General features: G+C 40.5%; 1 protein-coding gene across 1 annotated transcript in view; it reads right to left on the bottom strand.

Annotated features, from left to right (window-relative positions):
• Positions 1 to 4,194: 4,194 nt before the first annotated feature.
• fzr1a (fizzy/cell division cycle 20 related 1a) overlaps positions 4,195 to 12,065 on the bottom strand; it is a 12,447-nt gene continuing 4,576 nt past the window's right edge. The window contains exons 4-13 of the mRNA XM_010775253.1: positions 11,777 to 11,907; positions 11,610 to 11,695; positions 11,336 to 11,519; positions 10,705 to 10,770; positions 8,350 to 8,452; positions 8,048 to 8,232; positions 7,705 to 7,938; positions 6,230 to 6,334; positions 5,753 to 5,845; positions 4,195 to 5,662 (exon numbers count right to left, since the gene is read on the bottom strand). Of these exons, the coding sequence (XP_010773555.1) occupies positions 5,621 to 5,662; positions 5,753 to 5,845; positions 6,230 to 6,334; positions 7,705 to 7,938; positions 8,048 to 8,232; positions 8,350 to 8,452; positions 10,705 to 10,770; positions 11,336 to 11,519; positions 11,610 to 11,695; positions 11,777 to 11,907 (1,229 nt within the window). The 3' untranslated portion in view covers positions 4,195 to 5,620. The remainder of the gene's footprint in view (positions 5,663 to 5,752; positions 5,846 to 6,229; positions 6,335 to 7,704; positions 7,939 to 8,047; positions 8,233 to 8,349; positions 8,453 to 10,704; positions 10,771 to 11,335; positions 11,520 to 11,609; positions 11,696 to 11,776; positions 11,908 to 12,065) is intronic.

Raw genomic sequence — 12,065 nt, 5'->3', positions numbered from 1 at the left:
CCCCCCGGAGCTCCACGTAATGCTCATCATGATGTTACCGGGGAGGCTGGAGGAAGATAGATCAGCGTGTTTTATATACGTCTGCTGCCCGGAGAAGACAAGGAGGAGGCGGGACGAGTTGGAGTGACGACTGCGAGGGGAGGCCAATTGAAGTGGATTCATTTTTGTCTTCTTCCCCTCAAAACCTTGTTAAGGGTGCGGCCAAAAACCAGCAGCCAAATTACATTTATGAAGGTGAAAGGTGCCTATGAATTTAAACATGTTGGGTGTTAGGATACATGTCGGTGGGACACCTGGGTTTCTAGGGTTGATAGCTGTTGGGTTAAATCAATGCACGTAATTTAATTTACACACATTCGTAATTGAACACACAGACTCCCAAAAGAAAACCTGGAATAAAACTGAATTGATTTGTCCCAAAGTGCATAACACCAATAACCTGTGGTGAGGAGCTCAGGTGTAATTGAATTAAACCTGAACTGTGCAGATCAAGATTATGCATCAAATTAATTGGTGAGGGAAACAACAAGAGGAGAATGTTACATACCATAAGGGCTGTGGAAATTGTAAATGGTCAAATTAATTGCTTTGGAAGAAACTACTGGGCTGAATACAATTTCGTTTATCCTCCTGCACGGATATACATTTACACACAGTTGTACATGTTTCTAGTGTGTTCAGTCAAGCTGCAAGTCCTGTTTTGTTGATATATTTCACTGGTTGTTTGATTTTAGCTCACATAAAACACAACGAGCATACACAGTCCTCACACTAATAATGGTAAAAACTTAAAATGACAAAAGTCAATAAGAAAACCATTATGCGTAAAATAGTTATAATATAAATAGACAACACAGGCAATTCCCATGGGAACGTGATCCCGCACAAGCTATAATGGGGTTTTCAAACATTTCGTAGACATGAAACCATAATATCGAGGACCGACGTATAATTGTAACACAGGTTAATACGCTTACTACCATTAGTACTCCTAAATGTCATTTTTTTTAAATTCTATTCTATTTTTTTCAACCTAAATAATGCTAACAAATTATGGAAAATGTCTAATTGACAATAACAACATATTTGTCCTGGTTCTGGTACTCGTCCACATTTCAGAAAGGGGGCAATATGAATTGTTTCGCAGATAAGAGGACTCCTGAAAAGTCTTGTATCACCTTTTTTCTTTTGTAGCTGAATGGTGAAAATGGGAAAGGGGTCAGCTATCACAAACTGATCTGTCAGTTGTAGACCAAATGACTGTGTCTCTCAAAGAGGTCAGAACAGAGAGTGTTGGGGCATGATTATTATTATAAGCAGTTCCTGTCGTGAATTGTCTTTAAATGACTGAATAGTCCAATCACACTGCTGCTTACTTCGGTGACCTTCTTGGCAGTTAATTGTAGGCTGGTATGATCCAAGAAAGGGATTGCAAGAAATGTACAACTGTTATAAATGTAAGAGTTTGGTTTTAGTATCATTAGTATCATATGATGGGATTTGTTTCCAGGACAGCAATGAGTGTGAAGCTTAGCAGCATTGTGAGTCAGCAGACGTGTTTGTGGTCCTTTTGTGCTTCGGTATAAAAAATGAATTTTGAACATGTTTGGTAATGGTATTCCTAACAATATCACTGTTACAAGAAAATAAAAAAACTGTCACAATGGATACAGAATGAGTTGAATAAAATACAACACATCCTGATCATAATTGCATGTGAGACTCATGTTAACATTTTAGTCTGAATTTTACGGTTCCATCTAACAACTGTTTTTTATTTAACTTTGTCTAAAGATTATCCTAAATTATTTTTAAATTATCTTCACAAGTAACCAAAACCACTGGATATTTTGAAATTGTGTTGTCGATATTCAATTTAAAGTGAAATGCAGAGAAAAGGAAGAAACCCTTCATATTTTCAGAGCATTTTATTTGCTAAAACTGGAAACCACTTATTTTGTATAAACCAGTCATCACAGCAGGGCTCAATTTGAGGACGGTCTAACTATCATTTTCAATTTCATTTGAAATAACAAGGACACCTTGACAGGGATGTTTCCTGCTGCCTTTATGGACCTGTGTGACATTTTACCAACATCTTCAAAAGCCTCAAGACAATCAGGCTCAACTGAACCTTCATGTTGTTCTGTTGTGCTCTTTCCCACCTATTTACATCGAAGCATCTTCTCTGACACCTGCTTTTTGACAGCTCGACAGGCTGTGGAAGAACATCCTATCGATCCCCCAGTTTATGAATGCAAAGCTGCTGCTTTAGTGAGAGACTAGTGTGTTTGTGAATAAGGCACGTGACCCTCTCTGTGTTCTGACAAAATTACCAAAAAGAAGCCTGGGTGGCTGCAGCCATTAGTTCTCACAAAAGCCCTTGTTCCTTTGATACCTCTGTAGGCCGGTTATCAATACAACTCAAGAGTCTGGCTTAGGGAGGAACCTGGGGGAAGATCTGCTCTCTGTGTTGTCGGGCTTTAGTTGTATAATGAACATCGCACTCTGTGCCTCTTGATGGAAACATCAGGAGGTAGGATTATGCATATTAGCAATCCCCCTCTCTGTCCTCCCCTCTGCTTTCAGGGCTTAATGTTAACATCTGCCCACCGAGAGCCATAGATGAGCTGGAAGACTGTGTTGAATGTCTTCCATTCAGAGGATTTATCTGATCACTATAATGGACTATGCACGTTATTTAGACAACATTATAATGGAGTCTACGGGGACAAAGGCTCCGGCTCTCTGATGTTGACGAAAGAAGCTGAGTCACCTGCAGCACCTGATTTTCATACAAAAATATTTTACAAAAAACCCCTTCCTTCTTTGAAGTCACTGAATTACCAGTTGTGTTTTCAGTCCAGCTTGTTAGTAGTTAGCCAGTGTTCAGTAATATTTTCTGATTTCTATCAAAAATTTAAATTATAGCAAAACCACAGGAGCCGAATCATTTAAGATCCCCCGTCTCTTACACCCTATCAGCTGTTTTTTCCACTGAAATAAATCCTTCTGCTGCCTAAATGTGTGTAAAGTGGGTTTGGATGGACCCCGGGCACAAGCAGAGGTGTAGGAGCTTTGGGAGGCAGTGAACATTCATTCGTTTTCATGCTCTGGGTGAAAACCATGTGTGTGGGCTGGATATGACAAAACAAAATGCAGACTTTTAGGGAACTAGGCCACAGGGTGTTTTTTTAATTTTAAAGCACTCGTTCTAAAAACTTGTTACATATGTGTGTATAATTTAGTCTAAAATGAAACCGGATACATTCCTCATAGCTTGTTAAAAAGAGTCAACATTACTGTCAGGATTTTAGACCTGATCCTCACCTTCAAGGTGGTTTAGGTTGGTTGTTTGGGTGTGGTAGCAGCAGAGCAGTGTCTGCTCCAAGGATGGCTCCCTCTGGTGTTCACTTGGACAATGTAAATACCTGAGAAGCAATCTTAAAGGAGACACAATGAAGGAAAACCGCAATAATTTAAAGCAGATTAATCTGCGCAATCTGGTAATGGTGAACTGCGGTATGGCTTTTGAAATCTCCAGATCTCATCGCCTCATAGAAGAAAGCTTTTTTTAATGCTGAAATGTGGCATCATTCAAATAATCCTTTTTCTGTTTGTCAACAATGCCAAAAAATGCCAACACCATTTTAAGCATTTTTATTGACTTTAGTCTGCGAGTACTGCCTGTGATTTCTCTGTGTGGCATTCAGCCCAGAGTCCATTTGTTCTAATAAAGATGTAGATTAAAAAACATGTCACAAATTTATTTATTTTTCTTTATGAAAAGGCTAGGCACTGAAGTTGTTGATAAATATTTTACTAGTAATAAACAGTGAATATGTTAAGGACTACATTTAGCTGCATAAAGACCATCAGTTCTAGTGAGTTTAATTGAGTTGTTGCAATTAACAGAAAATAATTCAAATAACTAGCATGCATGGTAATGAAGTCACCCAGTTTAGCTCATTCATGTGCTTTGGAGCTCTTTGGCTAAAATAAGCATTATCCGGGCCTTGCTGCACACCTAACACTTGTTGGTAGAATCAATTCATTGATCTGGAACACGCCTGGGCTAGAAAGCGTGATAACAATGGAACCGCTTCTTTAGCTTCAGAAGACTGCCCTAACTAAGACTAAGGAGTTAGTCTTCCCTCATGGTATTGGAGAAAACAACAACAACAACAACAACAATTAAGATATAAGATATGATCTTTTAATTGTTGATTATCTCTCAGTACAGAAATATTTTTTTTTTTAACATTCTTTCTGTAATTCAAGTTGGCAGCATTGTCTTGATTTTGAAGTGGCATAAAAACGAATTTCCTAGCAGTTAAACTGCCCATCAACTTCCCCCGGGTAACATTAGTAAACAAACATGCCATTTCTGTACAATAACCTTTTTCACAACACAAATAAATAGCATTTGTTTAAATGTGGCACACTTGTTGACTCAAACATTCAAACGGAGAAAAAAATACAATTTAAAATTGGGAGAAAATGTTGCAATGATATGAAATCTATTTTTTCAGATAAAAAAACAAAAGAACGTTGAATTGCTCGACACAGAAATGGTCTCAAGTAGCAAAAGAGAATTGCCCAAAGCTTGAATATTTTAGACACAGTGCAAAGTAGCAGCAGTCCCAAATGTTAAGCTGTGTGCTTTGTTTTTATAAACTACACTGATGAGCCGATGTGTTTTCATTTAACTTCCCTTGCCTGATTTTCCATTTAAGACCCTAAAAAACAATATGGGTAAAACACTTCCACACAAGTCAAATTAAAATCCTCAAATTGTCATGTGAATTAGCTGTATAGGCAACTGTTCTTATTTACAGTGTTACCAAATAGTAATTTTGCACCTTAGACCACTTTGAGATTTCTTACGAGAGAAACAATAAGCCAATACTGTATAATAAGTATAATTAGACTAAATTAACTTAGTGTAAGATTTTTAAAAAGAAGATCAGACCCAGTCGTTCAATCCTTGTTGACCATTAAGTTTTCCAGGAATTTGTAATCGGTTACCGTCTACATTAAACATTATTGCCACAGTAAAATAAAAAAAAGACAAGCTTGGATTTTTCTGCAAACATGAAGAAAGCCAAACATACTGCAAAGATCAGAACAAAAAACTGCAGTTACACAAAGAAAAGGAAATCTGCCAGCCTAGAAACAAACAAACAAACTAGCAGGGTAATATTTAAAACTTTAAAATAAAAATAGAGAATAAAATAAATAAGACAGTCAAAAGGACAAACTCAAATTAAAAGGACAAACTCAATATTTGGCAGGTAAGCACAACGTCAGTCTGTAAACAAACATAATGGGAGAGAAACCCCCCGAAGTCCCCCTCGTCACCAGGGATCACTGGTCTGATGGAGGAGGAAGTGGCTTTATCATTAAGGAGGAAGTGGAACACTGTACGAACGCGTCTCCTCTGCCCTCCACACTGACGCTGTGCATCTCTCCATCTTCTCCTCCCAGTTACAACCTGGATAATTAACAAAGGGCAGTCGAGGGGGGGCCGCCTGTAGACCACCGAGGAGAATGCTCAAAGAAGGGGCCCGTTTACAGCTCCGTACATGCAAACATAAAATCCCTTCTCCGTTTTTGCATACTACCGGATCCTGGTGAAGAGGTTCAGCACCGACACAGATTCCTAAAAGAGGGAGGAGATAGAGGAAGGAGGTGAGACAAAGACCAATGGGAAAAGACTCAAATAGAGATGGGAGGATGTTTAAAGAAGTACCTTAGTGGATCTCATCTTGCTAAAGACGTTCCAGAAGCGAAGTGTTTCATCTCCAGCTCCCGTCACTATGGCCTCCCCGTCAGGAGACATGGCCTACACATGAACTTATTATTACACACTGAAGAGACAGCATCATAAAACAATAAGAAATCATGGTAATCAGTGGTATTTGTTTTGTGTTTAGCTCCATTCTTGTGGGAATCCTTTCACATTAGCAAAAACATCCAGGCATGTTATGGTCATTGTTCATTCTTCTCCTAGATTTGCACTTGTAAACAAAGGGGAATCACAATACTTCATTAGAAAATGTCTCTTTGTATTAATAGCTTTAGGTAGTACACATATTTTGGTCCCCTCCTGTCTATCTTTTATTTATTTATTATTTAATTGTACCCTTGTTTTTGGCTTCAGTTGGACAGAACATAGGACAATGTACTCAAAAAAGATATTATAAATGCACACAGTAAATATACTAACCAGGTAGAGTACTCTGTAGGAATGTCCAGTTAGTTTGGCCACTTGAGTTAGAGAGGGATACTTCCACACCAGGATCTGGTTCTGGGAATAACCATGTGTGCTGACCTGCAGGGAAGAAACGTGCTTTAATACATATTCACCTCAGATCCTTTCGGAAGGGGTTTCACAAATACAATACTTACCAAGAGAAACCTTGGTTTGGTTCAGAGTTACAGGAGTGTAGGGCTAAACTTAGGGGTGCACACCGGTTCCCGGTATTACCGAAATACCGGTTACTGGCGGCTACGGTATACCGTACCGAAATCAGATCTGGTTTTCGATACTTTAAAAATTTTTTTTATAAAAGTGAGGCGTAATATCCTTAAACTCGCGCCCAAACCGTCGGAATTACGATGTCAATTTTGCCGTGAAACTCCGCAAACGAGTCACTTTAGAAAATCTAAAGTGTGGCTGCATATGACTGCCAGTCTGAATGGTGGGGTCTGTAACCACTGCCAGTCTGAATGGTGGGGTCTGTAACCACTGCCAGTCTGAATGGTGGGGTCTGAAACCACTGCCAGTCTGAATGGTGGGGTCTGTAACCACTACAAGAAGTTTATTTCTGGGAAAGGTGGCAACACATCCAACCTCCAACCAATGCTGTCTCGTATGGCAACCAAGTACTTTTGTGTTCAGGGAAGCAGCGTGCCAAGCGAGAGAGTGTTCAGTTCAGCAGTCGATATCCTACACTGTGAAAGGGCCCGTTTGGATCCAGAGAGCAGATATGCTCATCTTCTTGAAGATGAATGCACAAAACTGAACTGTGATGGGATTTGTTTTCTTTCATCAGGCAAATGTTGATTTGAATGATGCAATTTGTTTTATGTGCAATGCCGAGATCTTATGATCCTTTATGTGTTCTCTGTCGAATCTCAGGTTGAATATTGATTATACTGGTGCTATTTTCTTTTTCCATTGACAAGATGTACTATTCACGCCTGATGGTTGTTATAAATGATATTGCAGAATCTTTTTCTTCATAGATAACCTGTTTTTCATTGTTTGTTCAGTACTAAAAGGTCCAAGTCCCACAATTGAATTTAATATAAATTTTTGACATGTTAACTATATCATAAAGCGCTTCATGGGATTAATTGCGGGATGATAACATTTTCCCTTATGCAACATTAAAGTCACGATATGTATCGGTTGAGTATCGGTATCGCTCAGCGGTATCGCTATCGTAAAAAACTCAACGATATGCAACCCTAGCTAAACCAAATCTTCAAAGCTTCATCTATAATATATCTGCATGTTTTCTTTATTATGTTTATAAGTCAAATTACAAAATACGTGTATGCATCATGACGTATTTGTTTAGGGGTCATGGCATTATGATAATTCGACAAGAGACATACAATTCTAATAAATAACATTTGGTACAGCGCTACAGTATGTATCTGCCTGCCTATCTAACACAGTGCCAGGTGACTCACCAGCTCGTTGGTGTGCTTGGACCAGGCCAGGTTGCAGACCTGCGAGCCGGTGTCGGTGCACTGTAAGGGCTGGCCGGTCAGAGTGTTCCAGAAGCGGATGCAGCGGTCGGCGGTGCCCCCCCCGGAGGCCAGCAGGCCGTGCTGGTGGGGGGACCAGGCGATGGCCTTCACTGCAGCCAAGTGCTCCGTGTACTGCTGCACCGGGAGGACACTGGAGTGGTTCCACACCAGTAACTACAGCGAGCCGGACAAAATGAAGCGAGGAGATTAGATGTTTGATGAAAAAGAGTCACCTGATACTGATGTGTGGATCACAAACAGGTGAGGTTCTCCGTCTACATACCTTGTTGTCATTTCCCCCCGAGGCTAGCAGCTGGTGGTCTGTGCTCCACTTGAGCCCGCACACTTCCTGTCTGTGTCCTTGGAGACGGCGCTCTGACTGGAGAGGGGGGGCTCTGATATCTCGCTGCAGGATTACCCGGTCTCGGCTCCCTGACGACAGCTGATCTGCATTCCATGCCAACGCACCTGACAAACAAAGTATGAATTGAAGGGAAGATGATTCACCAAAACTGTGTGAGAAGTACAAAGGTTGTTATATTTTACAGCACTTTCCTCCTACATCACTCCAGCTTGTCAACTCACCCACTCTGGCTGTGTGTCCTTCTAGTACGGAGAGCTTCTTCCCTGCTGCCGCATCCCAGATCTGTACATAGCCTTTATGAGTCCCCACCGCCACCAGGTTGCCCTAAAAATAGAGAGCAGACTTTGAATATCACACACACACACATATATATATATATCAAAGGAGTGAGACACACTTACAAAAAACAGGCACACCAAAAGACAATTTGCATCTTCACTGAACTGTCTAATAACATCCCTTTTTCATGATGGAACTCTGTCAGCTAGATCTGAGGGTATAAGAAAGCGTTTCACCTTCTAATTCAATTTGTCTGGACATGTGTGAACATAGCCATTGCACTCAAGTGGGATGGCAGTCTCAGCTTGCTTCCACCTAAACTGTGGAGTGGTTTGTCAGTAGTCAAAACCCAATCGACCCTTCCATTAGAAACAACTTGCCCAGTAAAGATGATCTAATTGAGGTTAACCGATGCCCTTTCTATCAGAAGAACAAGTGTTTTGTGGTGTCAGAGCTAAGCTCTGAGGCATCACGTCTACTAATAAGATGCTTTAGGACATTGTTCAGTAGTCACAGTACAAATGCTCACTGAAGCTGGATATGTTGTTCGCTGGAATGAAAATAACTAGCGTTACATGCTGCCTGTGCTCCATGATAAAAGTGGAAATAATAAAAGAGAGGAGAAAGTTGGAGGCAAATCTTCCCAGTAACATTTCGGACCAACGAGAGAACAGCTAACTCGCGCATGACATTTGTGTACAGCTTTTGCTTTGCCCTTGAATTTTGCTGTGTCAACAAAAAAGAACTGAAGGGCAAAATATACAAAAGTTATAAAATGACTCAGTGGGAACAAAGCAAAAAAAGTGCAGGTCTAAAAACCCTAACCTAACTCTGTGATTGACCAGTGAACATTCAAATTGAGTTTTGGTGAGCAGTTTCTACTATTATTACTAGGGGTGCACCGAATGGGAAATTCTTGGCTGAAACCGATACCGAAAATGGGAAAAAGTTGGCCAAAAACAGAATGCCGAAAATGATTCATAGAAATATATACCGTATATATATATAATGTATACATTTTTTACCAATGTTGTTCAGCTGCCTGATTATGGAAAAATACATGATTATGGCAAAACTTAAATAATAATCACTATGGGTCCATAAAACATTTATTCAGCACTTTGGAATGCATACAGTACATTCATTCAAAGGCAAGTGCATTTTCTTTTCTCTGTAGGATAACTACAACAAAGTGCATTCAGAACAAAGCCAAGGTGCTTTAAAACTGCATAAACATCTAGGCCAGTAGGCCTACAACAAAATAGTGTAAATAAAGACTGAGGACAGACCACCTTATTTGCAGATTCTTGAAATTGTAATTTAATTTGTAATTGGTTGTGGATTTTGTATCCAGTTTTCACTTTATGTATCTTTATACAATGTTTACTACCGTACTTTGCTTATGAGGACAGACAGCCTTATTTACAGATTCTTGAAATTCAATTGTAATTTAATTTGTAAATAGTTACATTCATGTGGATTTATCCAGTTTGCACATTTGTATGCATTGCACTTATAGGGTGGCATTTGTTGTTGTTGAAGGCCTGTCCTCATGAGCAATGTAAACAACATTGTATCATTTAGATACCGAAAGTACAATATATTGAACACTGTGCTGCTGTCATTTCCCCCTAATGATAACCTGAGATGGTGAATTATAACTCACAATGAAAATTGTTCAGGAAAGTGGGTATAGAGTAGACATGTAGAACTAGATAAGCTTATGATAAGCCAGCCTTGTCTACTTATAAAGGAAAAGTGGGAGGTTCTTTTTAATGAACAGTAGTTTCTCTGTTTTATCAGCCATAAGTCTGTTCCTCTTCTCATCAAGCACATGAGAGGCAGCGCTGAACAGTCTCTCGCTGTCAGTGCTTGTGATTTGATCTTACTCCGCATATTTGTCCGGGTGTTTTGATTTCAAGTGGTGGAGTAATCCTGAAGTGGTGAAAGTCTTTGCAGTTACACCCCCTCGAGAAATATCAGCTGAACACGTTTTACAAATCGCAATCCGCGCCTCTTTCTCTGATATTTTTAAATATCTCCAAGCAGCAGACATGTTGGCTGTGAGCCAGCCGCGAGCATGGTCTCGCGCCGTGCTTGTCGCCGCGTTTTGATTACGTCATCACAACAACACGTTAGGTTACCAACGTAACCCTGTTCTCTGACATTTCGGTGCTAGAACCCTTTCGGCCGAAAGCCGAAAGGGCCTTTTTAACCATTTTCGGCCGATAATTTTCGGTGCATCCCTAATTATTACAGATGTAGGTTTTGTTTATGTAGATGATGGAGAAACTCACCCTTTCCGACCAGCCCACTGATGTTACAGAATCTCCTTCCACAGAAAGGTCACATAGACGTGTCACCTAAAAAGACAGGGAGGAAAGAAATATAGATTAACATTATGCCAAGAGGCAGTTCGGGTACATCGTAAGACTAAGTAAACCTGCGATAAACAACAAGTTACAAATAATGTGCAACATAAAACGGTAGCGTATGTGGATGTTGGGATGACGAAAACCGGTCAATTGAGCAAAGAGAAGAGCAAAGTGTCTAAGCAACCGAGACTGACAGACTACCGCATGCAAGGTGGAATACAGATAGCTAGTGTGTATGAGGGGGGCAATACTGTCTGCTTTGCTTTGAGCTCCATGAAAACAGTTTTCTTCAAGATTTGATGCAATTATGCAATGAGGAAGGAGATAAGGGGCTGTGCTGAGTGAGTCTCGCAGGCAGTTACGGCTAGCAAACGCCGAGGACGACGTAGCTAGATTGCAAGCTAAGGTACACACGCTAGAGTCAAAAAGCAAAACCCTGGAGGATAAACTCCCGGACCAGGAAACCAGTAGCTACACAGAAAAAGAGTAAAGACATTTCCATGATATTCGCCATTGCTTTGCTCAAAGCATCGAGTAATCAGATCACACACACCTGGCTGGTGCAGGCACTCCACAGGTACACACAGGTTCCCAGCCCAACACTGAGCACATTCAGAGAGGACCAGTCCACTAGGTTGAGGTAGAAGTCGTCCTGAAGCTCTGGAGCATCCAGGACTTTGAAAGGAATTTTTGATATTTTTCGCGTAGGCTTCCTTGGCGAACGCAGCAGTTTCTGGCTGCAAACACAATTACGTAAGTTATATGAGGCTACATTCGAAGATTTTGGAAAATTACACTTGTGGAAGGACATGGAAAAGTGACATTACCTGTTGCTACTGACAGGTGATAGAGAATATGGAGAGACTGTGTTTCCATCCTCTTCTGGCAGAGTCCTCTTAGCACTTACAGAATACTAAAAAAAACAGACGGATGATACTGATGCAGGAAAAACTTTAACAGAATTATAGGTTAGAGCGATTATAACTATGTTTACACTAAAAAGGCTTCTCTTGGCAGGTGTAGATGGCTGCAGACGGCGGTCTTCTGACTGGGGGTCCTGGACTTTCTCGATGCCCGCTCCTAGCAGCTCGTTCTTCAGCAGAGCCGAGTAAGCCAGACCGTCCGCTGAAGGCAGAGGAGGAGACAGAGGGGAAATCAAACCTGGCTGTCGGAATGATTAAGTTCAAACACTGTGCTCCCTCTGCAATTTTATAGCACGCTCTCACATCTCTATAGATCAGGGACAATTCTTCACAAAGCTTTGTTTCCCTTATCTCCAGTTT

This window comes from Notothenia coriiceps, unplaced genomic scaffold (genome assembly GCF_000735185.1).
Source record: "Notothenia coriiceps isolate Sejong01 unplaced genomic scaffold, NC01 NC01_scaffold00015620, whole genome shotgun sequence".
Classification (NCBI taxonomy): Eukaryota; Metazoa; Chordata; class Actinopteri; order Perciformes; family Nototheniidae; genus Notothenia; species Notothenia coriiceps.
This window is presented reverse-complemented; position numbering and strand designations above follow the sequence as displayed.